Source organism: Pipistrellus kuhlii, unplaced genomic scaffold (assembly GCF_014108245.1).
Source record: "Pipistrellus kuhlii isolate mPipKuh1 unplaced genomic scaffold, mPipKuh1.p scaffold_m20_p_101, whole genome shotgun sequence".
NCBI lineage: Eukaryota > Metazoa > Chordata > Mammalia > Chiroptera > Vespertilionidae > Pipistrellus > Pipistrellus kuhlii.
The window spans coordinates 340370-368166 of record NW_023425407.1 but is presented as its reverse complement, the minus strand read 5'-3'; the positions used below and the strand labels follow the sequence as shown (position 1 = coordinate 368166).

The following is a 27797-nucleotide window of genomic DNA, read 5'->3' as shown; positions in this document are numbered from 1 at the left end:
TTCATAATCAGGGCAAAAAAATGTAGCTGCCCACACAACAGCAGATGCCTTTCACCTGTATGCTAAGTGCAAGAAGGAAGGAGGGAGAGAGGTAGAGAAAAACTTCGACTGATTGCCTCCCAATGGTCACTGGTGCATGCAGAGTCCCGGATTGAGAGAGGGATGTCCAGCAGTTGGACATCCCCCAGGGCACAGGTCAGGCTGAAGGACCCCTGCCTCCGCACCCCTGCACAAGTTTCATGCACTGGGCCCCTCGTATGTGTGTATGCGTGTGTGTGTGTATGTGTGTGTGTGTGTGTGTATATAGCTAATATGCTAAGTGTCAGATCATCCGGGTAATGACATCACATAGCAATGCCTGGCTTCCTCTCCCTAGCAACCAGCCTCCTTGGAGTTTCTTCAGCCCAGGAATACAACTTGCTTTATAGCCAGGTGGAAACATTTTACACTGTAACCAAATGTCTGTGAAGCGTTTCCCTATGCCTCATCTCATTTGATCCTCACAGAAGTCCTGGAGTAGGTAAATGGGAAACTCAATGGAATCCTATTTTCTTTTCATTAGCAGAAAATGGAGATTTAGACAGTTTAGTAACTTGACCCGACTGAAAAGAAGAAATGGTAGATCTTGAAAATGACTTCAGGTTTCCTCACTGTGTAGAATATAGTCAAACACTGAACACTGCTGCAGTTAAATATTTTACCCTTTGTTCTCCCTGCATGATCTACAATAATCTGCTTTGTGTTCATATTTACTGATGTGTTGCTGACACTTACCTGAAAGAGAAATTAGGGTGCTTCATTGGGCTGGAAAAAGTTTGGCTAAGTCAGAAAGCAGGTCTAATTAAGCAAATTGATTCTATATCTAGAAAAGACTAAGTTGGCTCGTACATGCCTGATACACTCGCACCAATCACAGGCAGTGTGTTTCCATTTGTCGTTGTGGATCGTGAATTTGGTTGTCACTTCCCTTATAAAGAAAAGGCAAATAGCGATATTAAAATAGTTCTTCCAGCCGGAACGGGTTTGGCTCAGTGGATAGAGTGTCGGCCTGCAACTGGAGTCCCGGTCAAGGGCATGTGCCCTGGTTGCGGGCACACCCCCGGTGGGGGCAGCTGATCACTGATTCTCTCTCATCGATGTTTCTAACTCTCTATCCCTATCCCTTCCTCTCTGTAAAAAATCAATAAAATATATACTTTTTAAAATAGTTCTAATTAATTCCCTTTCAGTGTACACGAATTATTGCGCCAGGCCACCAGTATTTTAATAAAATAAACACCTAAAAACTAAAATATCTGACAAGTTAGTTACTGTCCAGCTCCAAACTACTTCCTCGCTCTGCTGTGACACTGGGGGCCTCATAACGCGTCCTGGCTGATTTCGGCGCCTGCGGCTGCGCAGAAACGAGGCGCAGAAACACTGGAGGGCGCGGACCAGGAGGCCAGAACAGGCCGCGGGGCAAAGACGGCCCCGGGCAGGCGCGAACCCGGGCCGGGGCAGCTCTGCAGGGCCCAGGGAGCAGGTGCGGTGCAGACCCTTACCGCTGGACTCCGTGTCTGGTGGAAAGGAAGCATTCAGCCCAGGCCCCAGCGCGCGTCCGAACCGTCTTCCCGGGTCCCACACAAACCCGCCGGAAGTCCCGCCTCAGCGTCCCGGGCCGCTCTAGCCCGGGCGGGCCCATCTCGCTGGTGGGTTCAGCGCCTTTCTGCTGCATTGCGCTCCTCCGGCCTCCAGGAGGCAGCGAGACCACGGAAAGGCCTCTCTGGCCCACGACCGCCGCTCGACTGCTTCGCGGCGCGCTCCCGACCTGCACCGCGGCCGCCGCCTCCAGGCAGTTACCCGGCAACGCCTGCCGGCCGTTTCCCCGGCAACGCGCTGCCGGCCTCTGCAGTCTCCGCGATGGATGCGCAGCCCGGCGCCTGGCCCCGCGGGCCTCGCGGTCGGCTCGGCGCGCCGCCCTTGGGGGCGCGGGCTCCGGCGACGCCCTGGGCGCGCTTCTCGGCCTGGCTGGAGTGCGTGTGCGTGGTCACCTTCGACCTGGAGCTGGGACAGGCGCTGGAGGTGAGCGCGGGGCGGAGGGCGGTGGTCGCGCGGCCGCGAGCCCTCTGCGCGTGGGGTGCCGTCGCGCAGACACCCGCCGGCCTGTCCCACCGAGACTCTGTGCTGTCACTTTTTGGAAGAGGCGCGCTGCAGCCGAGGAACGAGAGGCAGACTTCCCCCTGGGATGGAGGAGAGAGGGGCGGGCCCTGCGCTGTGGATAACCCAAGCGATGCCCTTGACTTTTCCTCAAGATAAACCAACCTTATTTTCTCCTTCCCCGTGGTGGCTGCGGTACCTTCTACCCTCCTTTGCTCCAGCCAGAATCCCAGGGGTCACCCCGGCCTCCTCCCATCCCCGCCACCCCCCACCCCCACCCCCAACACACACACACATCCCATGGGCAGCGGAGGCTGACACTTCCACTGGCAACAAGCATCTCAGATCATCTTACACCCCACCCCGAGGCGGTGACCCCTTCCTTGCGGCTATTCTGCTTAAACCCTCCAGCACCACTTCGTTCACTTAGAATCAGATCTAGACCCTGTGGGTCCTATTCCAGCCTGCTGCACCTCGCTGGGGCCTGGGGCACCTCTCCCCGCGCCCGCGCGCCCCCCCCCCCCAACAGTTTCTCCTCCTCTGGGTGTCTGGTGTAGGTGGAAATGTGGTAGAGGCCTTCCGAAGGGCTGTCAGGATGGTCCCCACACCCTGCAGGCCAGAAAGATGGCGGGTACAGGGGAGGCTGGAACAGATCTCACCACACCCTCAGGGACCTCATGGGAGGGGAAGGGCAGGGCAGCTGGCCAGGAGGAGGCTGGCTGCACACCCATGCTGGAAAGCCGATGGGGATGAGGGATGTTTTGATTTGAGGCCTTGCTGAACCAACCCCGCAAGGCCATGGGAAACCAGGGTCTTTGACACAGAAAGGGCTGACGCTCAGTGAGGGCCCTTGGGCCCTGGCAGGGTGCCCAGCTCTGTGCAAACCCCGTGCACCAGACCATCCCCACCAGGTGTGCAGTGTTGTGTCGGCGCAGCTCTTGGAGGGGCCCGAGCATTGAGCAAGTCACCTCCCCGCAGAATGTGGGCTCTGTGGTGAGGTGATTTGCCCAACATCACAGAGCCCACGTTCTTACCGTTGACCAAATTGTTCCCCATAAAATCACAAGACAAGTCCTAGCTGAGTAGCTCAGTTGGTTAGAGTGCTGTCTGGATACACCAAGGTTACAGGTTCAATTGTGTGGGAGGCAACCTATAGATGTTTCTTTAAAACACACACACACACACACACACACATTTTATTGATTTTTTTTTTTTTACAGAGAGGAAGAGAGAGGGATAGAAAACTAGAAACATTGATGAGAGAGAAACATTGATCAGCTGCCTCCTGCACACCCCGTGTTGGGGATGTGCCCACAACCAAGGTACATGCACTTGACCGGAATTGAACCTGGGACCCCTAAACCAGCAGTCGGACATCTCTCTCTCTCACAATCCTAGACCCCTGGCTCCTAATTGCTCACCTATAGCCTGGTCACCCCTTACTGCCCCCACCCCCGCCTCCCCCGCTGGCCTAGTCACCCACACAGTCTGCTTGTTCAGTCATTTGGTCATCCCTCACTAACCCCCCCTGCCAACCTGGTCATAGGCAGCTATCTTGTGAGGGTGTGGGGGTCAATTTGAATATTAACTCGTTATTATATAGGATTTTTTAATTGATTTCAGAGAGGAAGGGAGAGGGAGAGAGAGATTGAAACATCAGTGATGAGAGAATCATTGATCAGCTGCCTCCTGCACACCCCACACTGGGGATTGAGTTTGTAACCTGGGCATGTGAGTGCCCTGACCAGGAATCAAACTGTGACCTCCTGTTCATAAGTCGATGCTCAACCGCTGAGCCACACCAGCTGGGCTCACATCAATGTTTCTTTATCTCTCTCTCCCTCTCCCTTTCTCTCTCTCTAAAATCAGTAAAAGCATCTCCTCAGGTAAGGATTAAAATAATAATAAAATACAAGAGCAGGCCCTGGCCAGTTAGCTCATTGGGTCATCTGAATACACCAAGGTTACAGGTTCCATCCTGGCCAGGGCACGTGCAAGAATCAGCCAATGAATGTATACAAATGGAGCAACAAATTGGTGTGTGTTTTTTCTCCTTCTCCCTTCTTGTCGCTCTAAAATCAATAAAAAAATTTAAATCACAAGAGAAGTTAAGAGATATTTTGTTTCCTTACAGCATTTTCATGTCTAATTTTCTAGAATGTAACCATTTAGAAAGTGACTTGGGTTTCTGAGCAGCTGACGAGGCTGCACGGTCAGGGAGGGGGTGCTGGGAACCCAGGGTCCCCCGGAATCGTCAGGTCAGTGCAGAGACCCTGCCAGGGGTCCAGTGAACAGTGCTACCACCCCCTACCCCAGAGTGCAGCCTGTCTCCCAGGTCACTCAGAACCAGTCATTAGTATCTGGGTTTCACTGACCGTCCACTCCCAAGGGTGTGTGACTTGTCTAGCTGGACACACTCACTGGACCCTGGAGCCAGGGCACACTCCTGGAGCTCACACTTGGGGCGGGGCACAGGTCAGAAGATCCCGGACCCCTGACTTGTGGGGGGACAGGGAAGCCACTGTGTCCGGTGACATCTGTGTGGAGAAGAAGAGGGGCCTGGTGGCCTGGTCCGAGGGCCTCCTGGGGAAAGGCATAGCCCAAGGCCCGACTGGTGGGATGGGGTCCCCGAAGTGGGAGGGCGGGGAAAGCAGGACTAGCCGGGAGCCACTCCAGGCGGGTGGAGCCATGGGCGGGACCTTAAGCACCTCTGGAAGCAGAGGGGCCAGAGGACCGGTGCTGGAGTCAGGGAGACCCACCACAGCCTGGGCAAGTGGCCTCGAAGGCCAGGGGCGCAGGCAGGGAGCTGGGGAGCTTGCCCAGGCGTGTGCTGGCCAGGTGAGTGAGGAGAGGCCGGAGGGCCTGGTGCTGAGAGGCAGGCGGTGGGAGCCGAGGAGGCCGTGCGCTCGGAGGGTGGAGAGGAGCACGAGGCAGTGCGGGCCCGCAGCCTCACCGTGTGCTCTGGCCCCGCAGCTGGTGTACCCCAGCGACTCCCGGCTCACGGACAAGGAGGTGGGTCCCACCTGCTGGGGAGCAGACGGCGCCCAGGAGCGAGCCAGCCCTCACCGGGTTTCCTGTGTTTCAGAAAAGCAGCATCTGCTACCTGTCCTTTCCCGACTCCCACTCAGGTAGGCAACTCGGACAGCCTCCCGCACTGAGCTGGGGCGAGAGGAAGAGGGAGGGGAGGGGAGGTCATGGGGAGCCTTGGGGCCCGAGCCGAGCCCAGCACAGCCTAGAAGCGCTCTGTGGAGACACCCCAGCCCACGATGCAGCAGAGGCAGCAGGTTCCCGTATTTGTGCGGGAAGAGGGCCCAGCGGGGTCTGGTCTGGTTTCCTGCACCCATCAGGAGCTGCTCTGCTCTGCTCTGCTCCTCCCCTGCTCCCCGGGGTGGCAGGCTGAGCTGGCCACACGGCCTCTCCCGACTGCCCCGTGCTCCTGCTGCCCCTGTGTCTAGGTCCAGACTTGACTCTGACATTCTGTGAGGAGTTAGGACACGGGCTTCCGCTCGGAGAGCCAGACCCAGCAGCAGGGCTTTCTCTCTGGGGCCTCCATAGTCCATCAGCATTCACTCACATGGCCTCCCGTCCCTGCTGTCCCCACCCCCACGTGGTGGCGGGAGGGTCTTCGGCCCTGACAGGGAGAGGGCTGCCCCCTCCCCAGGCTGCCTCGGAGACACGCAGTTCAGCTTCCGAATTCGTCAGTGTGGAGGGCGGAGGAGCCCCCGGCCCGCCGAGGACAGGCACTACGACAGCGAGGCCCCCGTGTCACTGCAGGTGAGGGGCCGCCTCTCCGGCCGCCGCGTCCCACGGCCCGGCTCAGGCTGGCCGGCAGCCCTCCCAGGCGCCTCGCCTGAGGGGCAGGAGGGCGCTGGCCAGCCCCGGCCCCCACGGAGCTCTCCCTGTGCACACGCGAGTGGCAGGTGTGGCTGGTGGGCAGCGGCCTGGCTGCTCCTCGGGTCTGCACAGATACTCTCTGGAGGAGCTGCCCCCTTCTGAGTGGAGGGCATGCAGACCTGCCCCCAGGCCCAGGGAGAGCGAGACGCCGTGGCAGAGCGGTCTGGGTCTGGTGGGCAGGAGCCGTGGCGCCACCTGGTGACTGCTCCTTCCAGAGGGAGTCCGCACACTACTTCGGCTACGTGTACTTCAGGCAGGTGAAGGACAGCTCTGTGAAGAGGGGCTACTTCCAGAAGGTGAGCCGCGAGGCCCCTGAGCAGCACCACTGAGAGAGGGAGGGGCTCTGGGAGGGGCTGAGGGCAGGGGTACCCGGGCAGCAGGCAGGGGGTGAGGGTGCCGCCCACTCCACCCTTGCCGCAGCCCCTCCCTCACCCAGCACAGCATCTGGGCTCCAGACACCCTGCTTCTCACTCTGAGGATCAGGATTCGAACTTCAGCCTTGAGCTCAGACGCCCAGAGAAGCCTCGGCCACATGCATTTCCTCTGAAGACCCAGGGTCCAGCCCACCCACGTGTCCTGGGGGTTCCCCTTCCTGTCTGGGGGAGGCTCTGGTTTCCCAGTATGGCCTGGGGCCCGGGTTGGCCATCCTGGGACAGTGTCCGTGGAGCTGGTGGAGGCACGGCCCTGGGTGCCTCGGGATGAGCCAGGCCAGGGCCCTGCAGCCTCCCGCTGGCTCACGGCCTCTCCCCGCCGGCTGGCTGACGTCCCCCGGCCTGTGGGCCCGCAGTCTCTGGTGCTGGTGTCCCGCCTGCCCTTCATCCGGCTGTTCCAGGCGCTGTTGAGCCTGATCGCCCCCGAGTACTTTGACAAGCTTGCACCCTGCCTGGAAGCAGGTGAGTGGTCAGCCAGAGCCTCATCGTCCAGCTGGGGCCACTCCCACAGGGCAGGCTCCTGACCCTGGCCCCCTGGACTACAGTGTGCAGTGAGATTGACCAGTGGCCGGCCCCGGTGCCCGGGCAGACCCTGAACCTGCCAGTCGTGGGCGTCGTCCTGCAGGTGAGGATGGCCGGCTGGGCGGGAAGGTGCCCCGGGCATGGAGGTGCCACGCCTGGCTGGCAGCTGCTGCCTCCACCCCCAGGTACACATCCCATCCAGAGTGGACAAGCCTGAATCCAGTCGGCTGCAGCAGTGTGGCCAAGAGGTGGGCCCCTCCTGGACTAGTGGCACTGCACCTGCCTGGGACCCCCACCCCCCGCCGGGAGCCCTGTGGGATGGCCAGACACCAGGCAGAGCCAGAGGGTGTGGGCAGGGGCCACGGTCCCCAGGGCTCTCCTGGGTGGGTGCTGCTTGGGGCTCAATGGTGGTTGTCACCCTCTACCTGATACCACCCACCCCTCCCTCAGAGCCTGCTGCCGGCCCCGCTGGCGCTCTCCAGTGTCCACGAGCTGGACCTGTGCAGGTGAGCCCTTCGGCCGCTGCTCGCTGCTCACAGACCGTGAGGGAGCCCTCCAGCCGGGCGTGGGCAGGCGGGGCCGCGGATCTCTGCCCCAGGGACGGACCCTGGCCGGCCTGTGAGGGAGAGGACCGGTGCTGTCTGCACCAAGGCCAGGCCCAGGGCGGGAGAGTTCCAGGTGCCAGGCACCGGAGGGAGGGAGGGAGGGAGGGAGGGAGGGCTCCTGGGTGGGGCGGTCGCTGCGTGCCCCTCTCCCTGAGGTGCTGAGGGAGGGGTCCTGCCCGGCTGGGCCTGCAGGACCAGGCTGCTGGCTCTGCATGGGGAGGCTGTCAGCATCCATGGGTCCTGCACTCCCTCGGGGTCCCCAAACCATCTCCCCACCCACCGGGCGGGCTCACCAGGGGAGAGAGAGGAGGGGAGGGGCAGAAAGGGCCCCTACCTGGGGGAGCCCTGCCTTTGCCCAGCGTCCCCGGGGGGTCCCCCCTCCGCGCCCAGGTGCTTGCAGCCTGTGCTGAGCCACGTGCAGACGTTGTGGGAGCTCATGCTCCTCGGGGAGCCCCTGGTGGTGCTGGCGCCCTCACCCGCCGTGTCCTCGGAGATGGTGCTGGCCTTGACCAGGTAGGCCAGTGCGCTGGGAGGCGTGGAGTCGGGCACGGCCGCCCAGCTCTGCTCACGGGCCTGCTGTGCGCCCCTCCCCCGAAGCTGCCTGCAGCCCCTCAAGTTCTGCTGCGACTATCGCCCCTACTTCACCATCCACGACAGCGAGTTCAAGGAGTTCGCCACCCGCACGCAGGCCCCGTAAGCGCCCCATCTGCCCACCCACCCCCTCCTGCCCCCTCCCAAGCCTGCCGCTGCTTCCTCCCTCCCTCCCTCTCGCCCTCCTCTCTCTAGGCCTAACGTGGTCCTGGGGGTCACAAATCCTTTCTTCATCAAAACGCTCCAGCACTGGCCCCACATCCTCCGCGTCGGGGAGCCCAGGATGTCCGGTGGGTGAGGCAGCCTGGCCTGTGGGCCTGGGGAGGCTTGCCCCGGAGGGCCTGGCTCTGAGCCTGGCCCCGAGCGGCCATCAGCGTTCTCTCCTCGCAGGAGGCCTTCCCAAGCAGGTCAAGCTGAAGAAGCCCTCGAGGCTGAAGACCCTCGACACCAAACCAGGTGTGTGCCCCAGACGGGCCCTTCCTGTCCCCCAGGACCCAGGCGTGGGCTCTGGGTCCTGGGGGCGGGGAGGCAGGGCAGGAGTGCAGGCATCCCTGAAGGGCAGCGGTGGGCAGGGAGGGAGCCTGGGACAGGACCCGCCTGCCTCCCCAGGCCTCTACACCTCCTACACGGCGCACCTGCGCCGGGACAAGGCGCTGCTCCGGCGGCTGCTGCGGGGGCTGCAGAAGAAGCGGCCTGCGGGCGTGCTGACTGCGCTGCTGCGGGGGCACCTCCTGGAGCTCACGCAGAGCTTCATCATCCCCCTGGTGAGGGCGGGCGGGACCCCGAGGCCCAGGCTGAGGCCCGGGGCAGGGGCCCTGATACCCCAGGCTGAGGCCTGGGGCGGGCTGGCGGGCGGGGCCTCTGAGACTCAGGCGGGCGGGGCAGGGACCCCGAGATCCAGGCTGAGGCCCCAGGCAGGGACCCTGATACACTAGGCAGAGGCCCAGGGCAGGTGGGTGGGCGGAAGGCGGGGGCCGGAGATCCAGGCTGGGGCCTGGGGCCGGGGGCCGGGGTTGGGGACCCTGAGACTCAGCCTGAGGTGCAGGTCACTCCCCCATAGGAGCACTACATGGCCAGCCTCATGCCCCTGCGGAAGAGCATCACACCCTGGAAGGTCAGGTTCGGGTCCGGGTGGCAGTCTGGGCGAGGCTGGGAGGGGGTTCCTTCCTGATTCGGGGGGGGGGGGCTGGGGGCAGAGGCGGGAGGAGGTCATGGTGCTGGAGTCCCCAGGCTCCGGGCCGTCCCCACACCTACCACTGCCCCTACAGGATGGAGCACTGGGGCCCGCAGAGGGGTCTGTCCCAGCAGGAGGGAGTCAGGCATTGTCCCCAGGAGGGTCCTGTTCCCCCCCTCCCCGCACCAGGGCTCACCTGGCCCTGTCTCAGACCCCTCCCCAGGTCCGTCCCTTCCACCAGGAGGACTTCCTGTGCAGCCTGGAGCAGGCAGGGCCCCAGCTCACCTGCATCCTCAAGGGCGACTGGCTGGGTCTCTACAGGTGGGTGACGCCTGCAGGGCCCAGGCTCCTGCTGCTGGTGGTACAGGGTGCCCATGCCCAGCCCGTGACCCCGTGACCCCGTGACCCCGTGACGGGTCAGACCACGGCCACTGCCTCTCCCACAGGCGGTTCTTCAAGTCCCCCCACTTCGACGGCTGGTACCGGCAGCGGCGCAAGGAGATGGCCCGTCAGCTGGAGGCCCTGCACCTGGAGGCCATTTGTGAGGCGGTGAGAGGGGCTGGGGAGGGCTGGGGGTGCTGAGGGGGCTGGAGGGGCTGGGGGGGGGGCTGGGGGCCATGGGGACCCTGGGGTGGGAGGGCTGGGGGTGCTGGGGGGACTGGAGGAGCTGGGGGCCCTGGGGCGGGGGGTGGGGGGAACTGGGGAGGCTGGGGGCCCTGAGGCGGGGGGGCTGGGGTTGGAGAGGGCTGTGGCGATGGGTGGCCCCACCTTTTCATGGCAGAACATTGAGACCTGGATGAAGGGCAAGTCCGAGGTGGAGGTCGTGGACCTGGTCCTGAAACTTCAGGAGAAGCTGGTAAGAAGCCTGCCCGCTCGGGCCCGGGACCCGAGGCCGCTCCCCCTGACCAGCGCTGCCCCCGCAGGTGCGGGCACAGGGCCACCGGCTCCCGGTGACGGAGGAGACGCTGCAGCAGGCCCGGCTGTACATCGAGACGGCCATCGGCTCCCTGCCCAAGGGCCTGCAGGCCGCCCTGTGCCCTCCCTAGGACAGGCCGGGGGCCGGTCTGGCTGAGCTTCCTTCTCCAGCGAGGGCGCTCAGCCAAGCGTGAGCTCTGACCAGGCTCTGCTGCCCCCCAGTCCTGGCCCCTGCCTAGCGCCTCCGTCCCAGCAGTAAAGGGCATTTGGAGCCGCGGCCCAGGTCCTCCTGTTGACGATCATGTGTTGGCTGGAGCCTCCCCTCCCCCGGCGCCCCACCTGCCCTCCGCGGGGCTGCCCGCTGGGGGGCGGGGCTGGCTGCGAGCCCTTGCTGCTTTGGGCCTGGGGCCATTCCCCCGCCAGGCACCCATCTGCCAGTCCTGGAAGGCCCCATGCAAGGCCCATGTGCTGCATTTGATGTGTCCTTCAGCCCTACCGCGCTGCCCAGCCCAGGACAGGAAAAGGCAGCTGACAGCAGGCCCCTCTCCTCACAGGGCCCAGGCCCCTCTCCCCTCAGGGCCCACCCACCCACCCACTTGCTGGGCCTGGGGGCACCTCACCAACTGTCCTTGGCTTGGGAGGGATGAGGAGTTTGGCCTCGTGATTGCTGGTTTCTTGAGAGGCCACTAGGGGGCAGTGTGGGACCCAGCCATGGGCTCCCCACCCTCCAGGAATTGTCCCAGGTTTTATCCCTGGAGCACCCCTTCTCTCCCCCCCCCCCCCCCCCCAGTGGCTACAGCTGACAGGCACTGGAGTTACCCCGGGTCCATCTACCCTGTGTGCAGTCTGAGCGGCTTACCTGCCTCGCCCCCTGCCCCAGTCCCAGCCTCCACAGCCACAGCCGCTGGGGTACCAGCTCCTACAGGTACCCCAGCCAGGCCCAGTGAGAGCAGGGTCAGCTGGGGGAAGGGCCAGAGCGGTGGGCCTGTGACCCCTCACCCGGGGGGCTCTGCCAGCCGCATGGGGCTCAGCGCCTCCTCCGGGCGGTCCTGGCCGTGAGCGATCCTGGCAGTGAGTGGCCCTGGCAGTGAGCAGCTGCAGGCCGGTGGGGTTCCTGTCCCTCCTGAAGCCCCTCTCAGTCCTGCCCCTGGAGGGCGGGCATCCCCTCCAGGCAGATGGCAGCATGCTGGTCTGAGCATGTCAGCCTCTGGCCCAGACCGAAGCCTGGGACACACTCACTATCCTGGGTCTCAGCGCTGAGCCGGAACTAACAGAGGCAGTGCCTGCCTTTGAGCAGAACACGCTGGAGGCCCTCACGTGAGAAAGGTTCCACATTGACCCCAGATGCCACTCAGCGCCTGCCCTCTTCCCAGCTAATGCCAACTTCTACCCTAGCCCTACTTCCGCCGGCTGGAGACAGTGCCAGGCCTGGGCCTCACTGTAACCCCGCGGGGGATGCAGGCCAGGGAGGAAGGGGAAGATGGGTCAGAAGAAGCAGAACCCCTCCCTGCCCCACCCCCTGCAGGAGAGCCGGAGGGCAGAAAGGCCTGGATGGGCTGGAGCCCAGTGTCCTGTCCGAGAGCTGTGGTGGCCACTGCGCCCGCCCGCGGGGCTGGGAGGCCTGTGCAGGGCCTGGGGGCGGGCGGACACGCCGTGGCTGCTCCCGGCAGGAAGGAGTGCACCCAAGCTTCCTGCCTCTATTTAAAGACTCCTTTAGTCTGGCATAGTGGCCTTCCCACATTTTTGGGATTAAAATGTCCTGTGACCACACTGCTGTGTTTTAACTTCCTTTTTTTAAGATAAAAAGTTGGTATCTGTCGGACATGGGTGATGTTGGGGTTTCCTGCGTGGGAGGGTGGCATGGTATGGATGTGGTTGGGCTGAAGGGGGTGGGAGGGCAGCGAGATGCTGAAAGGAGGGACACCCTCCTATACTCTGGGGGGCAGGTCCAAGGGTGGGGAGCACCCAGAGAGGAGGTGCCTGAGGAGGCAAACTGTCTGCAGGAGGGGACACGTCGGGGTGGGGGTGGGGCACCCCAGGGTGAGGGTGCGGGTTAGGGCTTGGGGAACGGCGCTAACCATCCCTGGGCCCCGACAGTGGCCCCCATGCCTGTCCACAGCAGCCCCCATGCCTGTCGGGGCTGGGTGAGAGGCTGCCGAAGGCACAGCGGGGCCGGGCCGCCTCCCTGCAGAGCTGGGGTGGGGGGCGGGAGGCTCTGCACTGCAGGGCCAGCGGGGGTCCGTGTGAGGCCCCAGGGCCCGGTGCGGGCAGCTGGGGCCACAGGCAGTTTTCGAGGAGACTCCCAGGCGCCTTTCCCCCAGGAAGTGGGTGCTGAGGTCCCTAGGAGCGGGGTCAGGCCCTGAGCCTCCGCCCCCGGTAGGGCTCCGGGAGGGGGGGGTGAGGATGATTCTGGGGCTTCGCTCCTGTGACCCGGGCACTCGTTGCCTGAACCTGGGCCAGAACCGGGCTGAATCTGCCCCGCGCCCTGATGCACACTGGGGTCGGGGGACGCGCCGGGCGCAGGGGGCCCCTCCCTCCCCTCCCTGACTTCCCTCCCTCCTCCTCCCTCCCCTCCACTCCCCTCTTCCCCCTCCCCCCCTCTCCTCCCCTCCCTGCCTCCCTCCCTGCCCCTCCCCTCCCCGCTCCCCCCTCCCCGCCCCTACCTCCCCGCCCCTCCCTCTCCTCCCCTCCCTGCCCCTCCCCTCCCCGCTCCCCCCTCCCCGCCCCTCCCTCTCCTCCCCTCCCTGCCCCTCCCCTCCCCCGCTCCCCCCCCCCCCGCCCCCCCCTCCCCGCCCCTCCCTCTCCTCCCCTCCCCGCCCCTCCCTCCCCTCCCCTCCCCGCTCCTCCCTCTCCTCCCCTCACTGCCCCTCCCCTCCCCGCTCCCCCCTCCCCGCCCCTACCTCCCTGCCCCTCCCCTCCCCCGCTCCCCCCTCCCCGCCCCTACCTCCCCGCCCCTCCCTCTCCTCCCCTCCCCGCCCCTCCCCTCCCCGCCTCCCCCTCCCCGGGGGCGGGGCCGCTGCTCCCGCGCTCCGGCCCCTCCTCGGCCACACAAAGGCCGGTCTCCATGGCAGCCGCGCGGGCCGGGGAGCAGCGCCGAACGCGGCCCGGGCGCCATCGCGTGCGGGCGGCGGACGAGCAGGTACGGAACGGGGTGCAGGCCGCGGGGCGAGCGGGGCGGGGGCCCGAGCGCTGAGCCCGCCCGGCTGCTCCGCGCGGCCCGCAGCGCCGCTCCCGGAGGCGCCCATCGCGCCGGGCCGGGCCCGGGGCTCCCGGCGGCGGGGAGGCGGCGGCCGGGCCGGGGCCCGCTCAGCCCGGGGCCCCGCGGGGCGCAGCGCCCCCTCCGGCCGCCGCGTCTCCCCGGCGCCCCCGCTCCGGGTCCGGGTCCGAGCCTCCCTCCCTCCCGGGCCCGGGCACAGGCCGCCCCCGCGCCCAGCCTTGTTTCGGGGTGCACGCCCGGCTTCTCCCCGGGCCGAGGCCGCCCGGGGCCCCGGGAGGAGGACTTGGGCCGGGCCGGGCCGGGCCGGGCCGGAAGGGGTGCAGGTTCCGAGTTGGGGCCGGCGGCCCGCGCTGCTGCGGGGGGACAGCTCCTGGCGAGGCTGTTGGTGAGGGGCCGGGCGAACACCCCGGGCCCAGGAAGTCTCAGATCCGGGGTCCGGCGCCCCCACTTGGCCCTGCCCCTCTGCGCCGCCTCCTGTGGGGAGCCCCCTGCCCCTCCACGCTCCCTGTCTGGGCTCCTCTTCCCAGCAGCGCGGAGTGGACAGCAGCTCCGTCTGCGCCACCGTGGCCGGGTGCGGGTCAGGACCGGGGAGGCTGGGCCTCCAAGCTGGTGGAATGTTCCAGAGCGGGGGGCTCTCCAGGGAGCTCCCCTTTCACGTCTAACTTCAGCCTCTGCTCCCGCCCCCGCCCACCCCAGGGAGGGGAGTGGGAGAGCGGGGCGAGGGAGCCGGAGGTGGGGCTTTCGGCCCCCCCACACCCAGATGCCCCCCTGGGTGGAGGGCAGAGCGCCGCGGGCCTGCGGGGGGACCGGCCGAGGGGCTGGGCCGCTCTGCCAGGGTCCCAGGAGGGTGGTGCGGCCGCGGGTATTTTTGGGGTGACAGGGCTCAGGAATCCCCAGAGAAGATTGAGCACCAGCAGGTGGGCTCCGGCCTCCTCCTCCTCCTCCTCCCCTCGCACCTCCTCCCCTCGCACCTCCTCCCCTCGCACCCCCTGGGCCCGGCCGGAGCCGCCGAGGGTGGCAGGAAGCCTGAGGTCTGGCCGGAGCTCCTCACCCAGGAGGGGAGGGAAGTTGCCGAGAAAAACAGGGTTTGGAATTCCAGCCCCCCGCCCCCGCCGGCCGCCTGCCAAGAAGGAATATTTTGGATTATCCAGCCGTGTCCAGCCACCCAAGGGGGAGGCCGCAGCCTGGGAGAGGGATCCACTTCCGGGGCTGCGGGTCGCGGCCCCGGGAGGAAGAGCCGGGCTAGTCCGGGCAGCTCCCCTCCCCCTCCCCAGGCAGCTCCGGCTGCCCCGACCGGTCATGGGGGGCGGGGTGGGAGGGGATGCGTCACCCTCAGATGGAGAACGCCCAAGGGTGGCCCCAGCAGGCTCGCCGAGCCCGCCTTGGGGAGGCCATGGGGCTGGAGGAGCCCTGAGCCCCATCCAGGGTCCCCGCCCGGCCCAGCCCAGGACCCTCCCTCCCCGAGGCCCTGGGACCACGAACGGCCTGGAGCTGGGCTCGGGGACAGCCTGGGCCGGGTGCTCACACCCTGAGCTTCCCAGAGCAGGCCGGGTGCCGGTGTGGGTGTGACTGAGGCGGCCTAGGGTGGGGCAGGGGTCTCCCCGAGGCTGAAGCCGAGGCCACCCACCTGCCCCCTCACTGACCCTCAAGGAGCAGCTGGCACACAGCCCCCCCCCCCATGGCCCAGCTCACACAGCCCCCCCCCCCATGGCCCAGCTCTGGCCCCCATCATGTCCCCCGCCAGCCTGTCCCACAGGTGAGGCCCTGAGGTCGCTGCTGGGTGGCGGCCAGGTGGGCCGCCTGGGTTCTCGCCGTGTGTGTGTGTGTGTGTGTGTGTGTGTGTCCAGAGCCAGGCTCACCGTGTGTGTGTGTGTGTGTGTGTGTGTCCAGAGCCAGGCTCACCGTGTGTGTGTGTGTGTGTGTGTGTCCAGAGCCAGGCTCACCGTGTGTGTGTGTGTGTGTGTGTGTGTGTGTCCAGAGCCAGTCTCACCGTGTGTGTGTGTGTGTGTGTGTGTCCAGAGCCAGTCTCACCGTGTGTGTGTATGTGTGTGTGTGTGTGTGTGTCCCCAGAGCCAGTCTCACCGTGTGTGTGTGTGTGTGTGTGTGTCCCCAGAGCCAGGCTCCCAGCAGCTCATGCAGGGCCTCATGGCAGAGGCAGAGCCGGCAGCTGGGAGAGCGCAGGAAGCCGGGGGCCTGGCCCCGGCCCAGCCGAGTGGAGCAGAAGAGATGGGATTGGAAGGCACTGGGGGGCTGGCAGCCTGGGGAGGCCCATATGGCACTGGCCCCGGCCCCCAGGAGCCGTCCTGGACGGGAGCAGATCCGATCCGGAGGCCCCGAGGTGTCTGTTCCCCCCGGGAGGGTGTGTGTGTGAGTGTGAGTGACAGGCAGGGGTGCCCTGGTGAGGAGAGGCCGCCCTCTGCCACCAACAGTCTTCCCGCCAGCAGGAAGTCCCGCCTCAGTTTTTTTTTCTTTTCTTTTAATCCTCACCTGAGGACATTTTTTCCCATGATCTCTAGAGTAGAATGGAAGGAGGGGAAACAGATACAGTGATACGGCACATCAACATGAGAGAGAGAGAGAGAGAGAGAGAGAGAGAGAGAGAGAGAGAGAGAGAGAGAGAGAGAGACATCGATTGGTTGCCTCCTGAATGGGGGCTAGGGACCCTGCAATCAAGGTTCGCCCTGCGCTTGACCGGAACCAGACCCGTGACCCCTCTGTCCACTGCTGAGCTCTAACCACTGAGCCACGGGCCAGGGCCTGCCTCCATTTCCTCGCTGCAGCAGCCCCCTGGTCTCCTGGGCGGAGGACGGGGGTGAGGAGCCGCCTTGGACCCGTGCGGGGAAAGCTGGGGGCGGTGAGGGGCGAGGGGGCCCCCAGGCCGGGCCGTGGAGAGAGTTCCCCCAGCCTCCACTCCCGCGGAGGCGGAGGCGGAGGCAGGTTCTGGCCGGGCCGGTTGAGTCACCGGTGCAGGCAGGCGCCGGGCAGAGTCCCTCTCCCCAGGCTCAGGCTGTTTGTGTTCGGGGCGGGGCCTCCAGGTGATTGTCCGTGGTCGGCTCTAATCCCCGGCTGGGGAACGTGGGACCGTGGGTGATTCAGGGGGCGTGGCACCCGGCTTCCCTTTTCTCTCCTGTTCTTCCCCTCCGAGGTTTCACATCCCCTGCCCGCTGGGGTTTTGTCTGCCCCGGGGTGGAGGTGGGGGTGGGGGTGGGGGTGGAGGAAGAGGTGAGGCGGGAGCCAGCCCTGCCCTAGGCTCCCCCTGCAGGTGCAGCTGCCCTCCGGCCCCCCACCCAGGGCTAGGAACTCCCTCTGCCTCACTCGCTCTGCCAGTCACCTGCCAGGCAGCCCGGCCCCAGGTGGCAGCCCCACCTTCCTGGGAGGAACCCAGGCCGGGCTGGACTGGAGCCCGGGTGTCTGTTCCTGCCCCCGTGTCGCCTCTCAGCCACCTTCCCACACCGAGATGTGCCCCCACCGCTGCCCCACAGGTGGCCTCCGCCCCCCTGGTGCCTGCGTCCTGTGGGCGGAGCCGGGATCAGGGGCGGAGCCGGGATGGGGCGCTGGGTTGGGATCCGGAGGCAGACCCGGCTCCGTGCCCACAGCCGCCTTGACCTCCGAGACGGTGTGACTTCCGAAATCTGGCAGTTCCCCGTCCCGGTGCCAGATGGGTCCCGGCCGGGTGGGGGCAGGGGCCTTGGCGCAGGGAAGGGGAAGAGGAACGGGGCCTTTTGGGTGCACCCTGGGCTCTGGCCCCAGCTCTGCCCTGGGCATTGCACGTGGGGGTGTGGACACCAGATTCCCGGGGTGCCCTGCCCCCACCCAGTTCCCGTGTGGGCGCCGGGCAGAGGGGCAGGGTGGCGATCAGGTCTCTGGGCCCCGCCGGGCCCTCAGTAAGAGGGAGATCCTGAGGCCACATGGACCGGGCAGAGCGTCCCCAGCCGCCTTGGGCTCTGTCTGGGGCGCCCGCGCCCGCGCCCCGCCGTGCAGGCGTGGCCGTGGGTGGGGCTGGGGGCCTCGCTGGGGGGCGCCCCGCTTGGCTGTCCAGGCCGGGCTGTTCTGGAGGCCACAGCAGGGGTGTGCCAGCCGGCACGGGTGGCTGTGGGGAAAGGACTGGCTTGGTGCCCGCCCGCAGCTGGTGCTGCCCGCGGCTGGGCCTTTGATTGCTGGTGGGGGGTGCTGGGCAGAGGCCAGGGAGGGGGCGCTGTCTTGGGGTGCAGGGGCCTGTGGTGTGCGTGGTGCAGAGGGTGTGGGACGGCAGAGGGGGGGACCTGGGACGTGGAGGCCCCGCGGTGGAGAGGTGGGTTTGAGGACCAGTTAGAGGTGGGGTGCTGGGCCTTCCTGGGTTCCAGCTCCCAACCCCCACCCTGGGGTGTTTTCAGAATTGGGGGGCTGCTTTGCAGGAGCACCAGGGCACGAGGTGCCCTCTGCAGGGGAAAGGGGGGGCTCAGCAGGGGAGAACCCATTTTCAGTCCAGCCACCAAGTGGGCAGGGGTGGGGCGGGCTGTGGAGGGGGGCTCCAGCTCGGCCCCCCCCTCAGCCTGGCAGAGGCCTGGCCAGGGGCCCTGAGGGGCTTGGCCTCCCCAGCCTGGTTCTGGCCTGTGGCCTGACGTCAGGGGGTGACCTGGGTAGCTCAGGCCCCAGGAGAGGATGTCAGGGAGAGGGAGGGAAGGCGGGAGGCGTGCTGTCCCCAGGCCCAGCTGAGCTCCTGGAGGCGGCCTCTGTCCCATCCTGTGTGGCAGCCTCTTGCTCAACTGAGTGACCACCGACGGGGAAGGGGGTGGCCCTGACCCCGGGGAGCTGGGCAGGCAGGCCAGGGGCCATCTGACCCCTGCCCCAGTGACCCCCCGAGGGCCTCTCACCCTGAGTGGGGCGTTTGCTGCCTGGGATCGCGGGCTCTGCCTTCCCAAAGCCCCGGTGTCTGTCCTGTGGTCGCTGCCCACTGTCCCACCAGCCCGGCCTCGGACCCTGTCAGCGCCCCCAGCACCGTGTCTCTCACCAGGCCCTCAGCCCCCTGGACCGGAGATTGCACTGTTCCCTGGGGTTTTCCCAATGCAGGGCGGGGGCTGCTCCAGGACACGGGCCCTCCTCCAGGCCAGCCCACTCTGCCCCTCCTGGCCCCTTAGGCCTCCTGGGCTGACCCGGCGCTGGGACTGGACAGACCCCTCCCGCCCACAGCCTCTCCCGCCCACGTGCCTGGGTCTGGGGTGCCTCCTTGGGCTCCCTGTCCTGAGGATATTCCGGGGCACAGGGCCCCATTGCCATCACAGACGTGTGTGGCTGCACACGTGTGGTCACGTGGACGTGCGTGGGGGCTGGCACGGCCGTCTGGCACGGTGCCCCCAGCTAATTGTGGGGTTCGGCTCTGGCGGAGGGGGCGGGGCCGGGGTGACCGCCGAGGCGCTGACAGACTGACGGGGAGATTATAGGCCTGCTGCTCCTCACGCTTTCCCCCTCCCCCGTCAGCCCCTCGCGCCGCCCCCGCCTCCTGGACGCGCGCGCGCGCGCGCACACACACACACACACACACACACACACACACTCATGGGCTGGGAGGGGGCTGGTCCTGGGCCCCTGCAGCCACCCAGAGCCCCAGGCGGCCCTGATCCAGCCGGCTTCGGGGGGTGAGCCTGCAGGGGAGATAAACGTGGGCACTTAGAGGAGAGGAGTGTGTGTGTTTGGGGGAGGGTTGCCGGCGGTTAGGGAGGCAGACACCGGAGATCTGTGCTTGTCACTGAGCCCCAATATCCGGAGGATCGCCCGTCTCTCCCAGCTGGGATTGGGTAAGCGCCCAGCCACGCAGGAGTCCCTGTGGTTGACCAGCTGTCTGGACGGCTTCTTCCCCATCCGTGGCCGGAGGCCTCTCTGTGCCGTGGCCGCCCCGGCCCCAGCTGGCCCCAGCCCACGTCTGGTACCTCTGACCTCTCTCCCCTCTTCCCGTCCCTCGCCCTCTGACAACACCAGCCCCCGGGGAGGTCAGCTCAGGAGAGTGATCTTCCTTTCCACGTTCTTTTTTTTAACGTATATTTTCATTGATGTCCGAGAGGAAGGGAGAGGTAGAGAGAAACTTCAATGACCAGAGAGAATCATGGACCGGCGGCCTCCTGCACGCCCCCTTCTGGGGGTGATGCCTGCCACCCCGCGTGTGCCCTTGACGGGGAATCGAGCCCTGACCTCCTGGTTCCTGGATGGACACCCGACCCCGAGCCACGCCGGGCGGGCCTGCGGGCGGTGGTTTTCCTAAGCCAGTCGCCACACGTTAGGCGGGTGGAGGCAGGGCACGGCCGATGGCCTGCGGCTCGGGGTCCCGCCTGGGTCGCCCGCCCCCCACCAGCCCAGAGGCTGCAGTTGTGGGGAGGGAGGGTGAGGCAGAGACCCCGGCTCCGCCTGAGGACAGGAGGACGGACATCCTGGTGACCAGACCTCCCGGGGACCTGACCTCGGCCTCAGGGCCAGAAGGGCCCGGATCCCCTCCAGGAGCTCCCTGGGCCCGGAGCTGCGCGATGCGCGTTCCCCTCCACTGTGGTCTGGGGCCTGTGACCCTCCCACTCCGCCCACCTGGGTGACCTTCCCCCTCCGCCCACCTGGGTGGCTCCTCCGCCCACCTGGGTGACCTTCCCCCTCCGCCCACCTGGGTGGCTCCTCCGCCCACCTGGGTGACCTTCCCCCTCCGCCCACCTGGGTGACCTTCCCTCCGCCCACCTGGGTGACCCTCCCCCTCTCTGCCCACCTTCCCCCTCCGCCCACCTGAGTGACCCTCCCCCGCCGCCCACCTGGGTGACCTTCCCCCTCCGCCCACCTGGGTGGCTCCTCCGCCCACCTGGTGACCCTCCCCCTCCGCCCACCTGGGTGACCTCTCTCTGCCCACCTGGGTGACCCTCCCCCTCTCTGCCCACCTTCCCCCTCCGCCCACCTGGGTGACCCTCCCCCTCCGGCCACCTGGGTGGCTCCTCCGCCCACCTGGTGACCCTCCCTCCGCCCACCTGGGTGACCCTCCGCCCACCTGAGTGACCCTCCCCCTCCGCCCACCTGGGTGACCCTCCGCCCACCTGGGTGACCTTCCCCCTCCGCCCACCTGGATGACCTTCCCCCTCCGCCCACCTGGGTGACCTTCCTCCGCACCACCACTCCGCCCACCTGGGTGACCCTCCGCCCACCTGAGTGACCCTCCCCCTCCGCCCACCGGGGTGACACTCCGCACACTGGGTGACCTTCCCCCTCGCCCACCTGGATGACCTTCCCCCTCCGCCCACCTGGGTGAACCTTCCCCCTCCGCCCACCTGGGTGACCCTCCCCCCCGCCCACCTGGGTGACCCTCCGCCCACCTGGGTGACCCTCCGCCCACCTGGGTGACCTTCCCCCTCCGCCCACCCTGGATGACCTTCCCCCTCCGCCCACCTGGGTGACCTTCCCCCTCCGCCCACCTGGGTGACCCTCCCCCTCCGCCCACCTGGGTGACCCTCCGCCCACCTGGGTGACCCTCCGCCCACCTGGGTGACCCTCCCCCTCCGCCCACCTGGGTGACCTTCCCCCTCCGCCCACCTGGGTGACCCTTCCCCCTCGCCCACCTGGGTGACCCTCCCCCTTCCGCCCACCTGGGTGACCCTCCCCTCCGCCCACCTGGGTGACCCTCTCTCCGCCCACCTGGGTGACCTTCCCCCTCCGCCCACCTGGGTGGCCTTCCCCCTCCGCCCACCTGGGTGACCCTCCCCCTCTCTGCCCACCTTCCCCCTCCGCCCACCTGGGTGACCCTCCCCCTCCGCCCACCTGGGTGACCTTCCCCCGCCCACCTGGGTGACCTCTCTCCGCCCACCTGGGTGACCTTCCCCCTCCGCCCACCTGGGTGACCTTCCCCCGCCCACCTGGGTGGCCTCCTGCGGGGGAGGACGCAGAGCCCTCCCATCCCTGCGGGTCGGGTCGGGCGGCAGGAGGCGGCCGGAGCCCCGGGGCGGAGGGCTGACACCCTCCCCGGGAGGGTCGGGGGAGGCTCCGGTGGCGATGACGCAGGCCCGGCCTCCCCGCGCCCCGCCCGCCGCCGGCCCAGGTGCCGGGACCTTGGCCTCTCCCTCCCGCCTTCCCTCCGGTGAGTCAGGGCGCGGCCCCACCTCCGGTCCTGGGTCGGGCTGGCGGCGCGGAGGGGCCGGGCCGGGGTCGGACCCGGGACCCGAGGCCGCGGCCGGTGAGCGCGGGGGTGAGCGCGGGGCCGGGCCTGGCGCTCGGGGTGGCGGTCGCGGGCGCCCAGTCTCCCCTCGGAGCGGCGCCCGATGCCGCCGCGGCCCCGGTGGCTCCGCGGGGAGGCCGGTGGCGCCGGCGCGCTCCGCCCGGGCGCGGGGGGCGGGGGCCGGCTCCCGGCGTGAACTTTGACCCGCCCCCCAGCACCCCCCCTCGCGCCGGTTTGGAAAGCTGCCCGGCCCGGGTGCGGGGGCTGCCGGCTTGTCTGCTGATCTGCTGTGCGCGGCGGCTAATTGCAGATTTGCATTTGCGTCAGGGTCCCCAGGCCGCCAGCTGCCGGGGGAGGCGGGGGCGGGGAGGGGCGCCCCGCCTTCTCTGGGGCCCTGGGGGCAGGGAGGGGGAGGTGCCTGCAGCCACTCGCCTGGGGGTGCCCTCTCTGCCACCCACTTGCAGGCCCAGGTGCCCTCCACCGCGCTGGGACCCCCCCCCCCCCCCAACACACACACTCAGAGGCCCGGCCCGGCCTGGGCCTGGGCCCCCACCTGGTGAGCCTTCACCTGTGGCCCAGGCCCTGCCCCCCCCAGTACCGGTCTGGTCTCTGGGTGTGTCTGCTGGACCCTCCCTCATGGCTGCTTTCCGCTGTTTTGATTTTCTTGGTTAATCATCACCTGAGACTATGTTTCCTTTGGTTTGTTAGAGAGGGTGGAGGAGAGAGGGGAAGACAGAAATATCGATGTGAGAGAAACACAACATGGGCTGCCTCCTGCAGGCATCCTGACCAGGGCCGGGCCGGGCCGGGGAGGAGCCTGCCACCGAGGTGCATGCCTTGACGAATTGAACCTGGGACCCTTCAGTCCACAGGCCGACACTATCCACTGAGCCACACAGGCATTGCTGTCCTGGTGCTCTGGCTGGGCCGGGGACACACACACGGCCGTGTGTGAGGCTTGGGGGCCAGCTGCAGGGGCACAGTGCTCTTGGCTCTGTCCACTCTGTCACCCCCTCCTGGGTCCGTTGGGCTCAGACCCACACGTGTCCCCCTGGCCAGATCCTGCCTTCATCTGTGAAGACCATCGACACCAGCCGATAAGGGAGGATCTGCAGGGTCGGTCAGCATGGTGCCCCGGGGTTCCGGGGGATGGGTAGGAGTTTTCCAGGGGGCGTTCAGCGAAAGCAGAGATGTGGTGACGTCATGGGTACAGCCTCCACTGCAGGCACAGCCATAGGATACCCACTCACGGGCTCGCTCACACCGCAGGGCAGCTCACCGAGGTCCGTGCCATTACCAGCCCCGTGTTACACGTGGGGAAACTGAGGCACGGCGTCGCTTTGTCAGCAGCCCAGGAACACAGGTAGAAAATGACAGCCCAGTCAGAGCTCCGTGGTTGAGTGTCGGACTTAAGGACTTCGATTCCCTGTCAGGGCACATGCCTGGGGTGGGGGCTGGATCCAGGAGGCAGCTGGCCAGTGGTTTTCTCTGATTGTGGATGTTTTTATCTCTCCCTCTACTTTTCCCTCTAAAATCAATGAAAGTGCTTTTTTTTTTTTTTTTTTTTTTTAAAGAAAGTGACAGCTGGGGTTTGAACCCAGTGGTCTGGCTGTTGGAGGCCCCTGTGTGCTGGGCGGCGAGGGGCAGCTGTGGCCTCGGGCTCTGAGCACTCAGGGAGCCTCTTCTGAGGGGCCCTTTTGAGAGCTAGGTGAATGGAGGGGGTGGGAGGAGCAGGGCCGGCAGGGGTGCTTGCGAGCAGAGGCGCTGTGAGTTCGGAAAGGCCCTGGGACTTGGTGCTGAGGAGGGAGAGGGTCCGTTCTGTTGGGAGGGGACCCAGGGGCTGCCTCTGGGGGCATCTGAGACGGAGGCCCAGCCGGTCAGGCCCTGTGGGCGGCTGTGTGGGGGGCAGGGAGGGCCAGTGGAGGGCCGGGGCCTCCACAGCCTGCCGTGGGGTCCAGGTCGGGGCTGGAGGAGGCTGAGAGCAGGCATGGGCACATGAAGGCGCCATGTGGGCTGTGCCCCGAGGGTGGCCTCCACAAAGGCTGCCTCAGCCCCCTCTCCTGGGTCGGTCCCTCCTGGGTCCCTCCGTCCAGGGTCAGCGTTTCCCACCAGCCAGGGGCTGAGGACCTGAAGGGAAGTGCTGCTGCCCCTGGGCCCGCCTCCTGCCTCCTTGTCCCTCTGGACCCCCTTGTCCCCCCCGGGTCCAGGCCTGGTCCTGCTCGGAGTGTGGGTGAGGGTGACCCCGTTGGGCGGTGTGCAGCATAGGGCCGGTGGAGCAGGAGGTTAGAGGGTGGAGAGTGGGGTGGGCTGACCCCGGTGGAGGAGTAGTGGGGGCACCACACAGGGCTCAGTGGCCGAGCCTGGGTGTGGGGGGTTGGGGTAAGCCTGGAGGGATTGAGGAGGGAGGAGTCCCTGAGGCTGAGGGGAGCTGGAGGGAATGGGGAGGTCATTATTATGTACCTCTCTTTAGTCCAGAAATGCAATCTGCTATCTCCTGCACACCCCCTACTGGGGATGTGCCCGCATCCAAGGCACATGCCCTTGACTGGAATCGAACCTGGGACCCTTCTGTCCACAGGCCGACACTATCCACTGAGCCACACCGGTTAGGGTCCAAGAAAATATTTTTATTGATTGTTAGGGAGAGGAAGGGAGGGAGAGAAACGTTGATGTGAGAAAAACATCTATTGGTTGCCTCCTGTGTGAGCCCCAGCCGGGAATCAAACCCATGCCCTTTTTGGGGCAAGGGGCAGCACTGCAGCAGCCTGAGCCACTGGGCCAGGGCTGAAGGAATATATGTTATAAAACGTCTCACAAATGCAGCTCCTTTGCTGCCCCGCCCCCCGCCCTGCCCCTGGGCTCCACCATGTTTCCAAGTTGGTGGAAGCTCAGCAGTGAAACGCCTGTGTGCCCACAGGGACGCCTGGGGAGGTCCCAGAGTCCCCAGCTGCAGCCGCCTGGGCTCCCCCGGGTAGCACGGGCCCCCCTGGTGGTCCCTGTGGGTCCCAGGCGCTCTCGCTGGAGGTGGTGGCCAGCTTCTCGCCGTCACGGCCATCTGGGAAGTGGCCTTGGACAGGGCCTCGCCCGAGCGGATACAATAGCCTCGCTGAGCGCTACAGTGTAACACGCTCTCCTGGGGCTTCTCTGAATGAACCCTTCCGTCCCTGCAAACCCCAGAGGGGCCCGGGAGGGCGGTCTCCGTTTCACAGGCGGGAAACGAGGCCCAGAGAAGTTCAGTCCTTTGCCCACAGTCACACAGCTCGTGAGCAGAAGTGCAGGGGTCAGGGGCATGCACGTTTTTTTAAAAGCAATTTTTATTTTGTTATAATATTTAAGCCTATTACTTGAACCCTATTGTGTCCACCCGAGGATATTCCCTGTTGGTTTTTTATTTGTTTGTTTTGAGAGGAAGGGAGAGAAAAACATTGCTTGCCTCCCATGCACACCCCACCGGGAATCGAACCTGCAACCTTCCTGTGTGAGGGACGATGCTCCAACCAGCTGAGCCACCTGTAGACTAGTAAGGAGAAAACTGGTTCTTTCCCCCTTCTTTTTTTTTTTTTTTTTTGCCTTTTTTTTTGAGCAGAGGAAAGAGGAGAGTATCAGGCTTGTATTTTGAAAGGACCACATGTGTGCCCCCCCCAACAGGGTGCTGGGCTAAGGGCACGGAGGTGGGGAAGGAGATCTGGGGTCTCCTGCTCAGGATGGCAGAGGCCGCCAGTGGGGTCCCCTGGGCGGCTCCCCACCCCCAGAGGCGGAGCTGAGGGGACAGGCGGACCTGGGCTGGGCCTGTGGTGAGACCACTCTCCCCTTTGCTTCCTAGAGAACTTGGATGCCAGCCGGGAGCGGAGCCTGAGCCGGACCGCTGGAGCCTGGGTGAGTGGGCGGCAGGGAGGCCAGAGGTGCGGCCGCCGGCTGGTGCGGCCCTGGTCCTGCCGGGGCCTGTGGGTACACGCCTGCTCACGCGTCTGCCGGCGGAGCACGGCCAGGTCCCGCTCCCTGAGCCAGGTTTTGCTTGGTGTGTGTGTGGGGGGGGGGGCTGCGGGGAGGCTGGCAGGGTGTGTGCGTTGGAGCCTGAGTGTGGGCTTGTGGGAAGGGGCTGCTGTCCAGACCCTCCCTGGGCCAGCTGCAGAGGCGGGAACGGGCCTGACTTCTGGGAAGCGCACCTCCGGGCGCCGGCCAGGACTCCGGCCAGGAAAGCCAGCTGGTGCCGCGAGGAAATCCCCGCCGCCCGCTTCCCAGGCTGGGCGAGAACGGCCGCTTCCCGGGCTGGGCGAGAACGGCTGCTTCCCGGTAGGCAGGGGCAGCGGGGGTCTGGGCCACCTTCAAAACAGGAAGCGCCATTCCAGGAACTCCGAGGCAGGAAGCCTGCCGGCCGTGCCTGGCACTTCCTGCGCCGGCCTGCTGTCTGTCCGCCCGCCCCGAGGGCTCCGGTCAGGTGGGCCACCTCTCCGGGGCCTGCCAGGCGGGTCACCTGAGGCTCTGTTTGTGCGGGACGCGCCAGGAGCAGCTACCTGTGGAGGTGACGGCCCCTCCCGCCAGCCTGCCTGGCTGGGCTCGCCCTCCTGCCGGAAACCCACACGGCCCTGGGGCAGGGGCCCCCGGTGGCCCTGGCCTGCGCTCCGAGGGGGGGCGAGGGGCAGTGCTTGGTGGCTGAGCCAGGTCCTTGACCACAGGAGGCACTCCCTGAGCACCGGTTGACCAGCCCGGGCCAGGTTGGGGGGGCCGGGGGGCGTGGAGGGACAGGCCGGGCCCTCGCCCTGTGGGAGCCTGGGGGCGCGGTCAGGTGGACATTAACCACAGGAAGCCCGCAGCACTCTCTTCACGCTCCGTGACCACAGGTGTGAGCTGGCAGGGTTGAGGGAGGGGTCAGGGTCGGAGCTGAGAGCTGTTTCAGAAGGGGGGTCCCCCAGCCCGGCCCAGACTGCTGGGGTGCCTGGGCTCCCACAGCTCTGGCTCCGCCTCGCCCCCGCCCCCTCCACTGCTGAGTTCCCTCCCAGGCGGGTAACATTCCATTCATTCCCGGCTCAGCCAGCAGCCAGGCAGGCAGTGTAGCACCGCGGCTGGGGCTCTCTGGGGCTCTCGTGGGCCCTCAGCTCTCTGGGGTGAGTGGGGCCGGGCAGGCAGGGCCAGTGAGGCTTGAGGCCAAGGGGCTGGGTCGGCGCTCGGTGCAGAGCGGACTTTGGACGCAGGGGTGGGGACTCCAGGTCCTTTCCTTCCCGGAGGCCCCACAGGAGGGACTCCTGGCTGCTGCCCGGGACTTGGGGCCACTCCTGGTGGTACACCCACGTCTGGGGGTCTCCCCAGCTGACTCCTCCGCCCCCTGGACAGGCAGCCGAGCCTAGAGAGACTGTGTGGTGGGGACCCCTCCCCCCAGGGCTGGCCGGCCGGCCTGCTACACACGGTCCATGGGGCTTGTGGAGTCGTCCTCACTCTGACCAGAGCCCCCTCCTTCCCCTCCCCTGGCTCCTCCTCTCACAGCCTCCGCTGGGCCCTGCCCCTCTCCCCGCCCAGCCTCCTGCCCCCAGGTCCCTGCTGGGTCCTCTCCCTCCGGACACCCTGCCTGGGCACCTCTCCTCTTCCCAGGCCCTCAGGACACAGCGTGTGTGTGTGTGTGTGTGTGTGCGTGTGTGTGTGTGTGTGTGGTGGGGGGGGTTGGCCCTCAGGGCACAGCGTGTGCGTGTGTGTGTGTGTGTGTGTGTGTGTGTGGTGGGGGGTTGGCCCTCAGGGCACAGCGTGTGTGTGTGTGTGTGTGTGTGTGTGTGTGTGTGCGCGCGCCGGGGGGCGGAGGGGGCTCTGGGCAGAGGCAGGAGCTGCCTGACCGAGGGCTTCCTCGCGCCCAAGCAAGAAGGAAGCTGGTGGCACGTGAGCCCACGGGGTCCCAGTGAGCACAGCTTTGCTCACCTAGGGAGCCCTCTGCCCTGCCCCTGCCCGCTTCTTGGAGCAGGCGGCGTGGGCCAGTGCACGGGGTGAGGGGCTGGAACAGCAGTTACTGCTCGGGGAGTAAGCATCTGGGGAGGCGATGCTGTCTGAGGCGGCTGCCGAGGGGTGCCAGCTCCTCCGGAAGGGCCGGCGGCCGGTGGGGGCCGGGAGGCGGGGCCGGGCTCGCTCAGGCGCCGGGCATGGGCGGGGCTGCGAAGGTGTGGCGTCCGGCACAGGA

The 27797-nt window shown here is 66.6% G+C and overlaps 2 protein-coding genes and 1 long non-coding RNA gene across 15 annotated transcripts in view; 2 read left to right on the top strand and 1 right to left on the bottom strand.

The window, feature by feature from the left end:
- Positions 1–1801: 1801 nt before the first annotated feature.
- On the top strand, positions 1802–11315 carry DENND6B (DENN domain containing 6B). 6 transcript variants are annotated; one of them, XM_045578730.1, is made up of 19 exons: positions 1804–2061; positions 5110–5148; positions 5222–5264; positions 5798–5910; positions 6246–6326; positions 6863–6923; positions 7007–7086; positions 7169–7231; positions 7434–7489; positions 7979–8101; positions 8186–8281; positions 8375–8469; positions 8570–8635; positions 8789–8943; positions 9240–9293; positions 9565–9674; positions 9800–9902; positions 10135–10209; positions 10277–11315. In XM_045578730.1, exons 1-19 carry the CDS (start codon positions 1900–1902, stop codon positions 10397–10399), a joined length of 1698 nt encoding a protein of 565 aa, XP_045434686.1. In that variant the 5' UTR covers positions 1804–1899; the 3' UTR covers positions 10400–11315. The 6 variants fall into 6 exon arrangements, with proteins under 6 accessions (XP_045434687.1, XP_045434686.1, XP_045434688.1 ...); XM_036430099.2 differs by having other exon boundaries at positions 1805–2061; positions 6818–6923; XM_045578731.1 differs by lacking the exon at positions 9240–9293 and having other exon boundaries at positions 1802–2061; positions 6818–6923.
- A 1956-nt stretch (positions 11316–13271) lies between these two features.
- The window catches only part of PLXNB2 (plexin B2), a 31455-nt gene continuing 16929 nt past the window's right edge, over positions 13272–27797 (top strand). For 3 of the 8 annotated variants that reach the window (XM_036430094.2, XM_045578714.1, XM_045578715.1), the window contains exons 1-2: positions 13274–13407; positions 25461–25513. The gene's annotated coding sequence lies outside the window, so the exon portion shown is untranslated. Of the gene's footprint in view, positions 13408–25460; positions 25514–27797 lie in introns of all 8 variants that reach the window. The other 5 variants (XR_006741033.1, XR_006741032.1, XR_006741031.1 and 2 more) reach the window with 4 other exon arrangements.
- LOC123652014 lies at positions 17670–27270 on the bottom strand. The gene is made up of 3 exons (XR_006741036.1): positions 26840–27270; positions 20018–20024; positions 17670–17684 (listed from the first exon to the last, which is right to left on the bottom strand). It is a non-coding gene; the product is annotated as an uncharacterized LOC123652014 (long non-coding RNA).

What these genes read in the sequence shown, in the direction of transcription:
- DENND6B (XM_036430099.2), top strand. Translation starts at nt 1,900, where the DNA reads ATGGATGCGCAGCCCGGCGCCTGGCCCCGCGGGCCTCGCGGTCGGCTC. An exon ending in AGCTGGGACAGGCGCTGGAG is followed by an intron (nt 2,062 to 5,109) that starts GTGAGCGCGGGG and finishes CTGGCCCCGCAG; the next exon opens with CTGGTGTACCCCAGCGACTC. An exon ending in GACTGGCTGGGTCTCTACAG is followed by an intron (nt 9,675 to 9,799) that starts GTGGGTGACGCC and finishes CCTCTCCCACAG; the next exon opens with GCGGTTCTTCAAGTCCCCCC.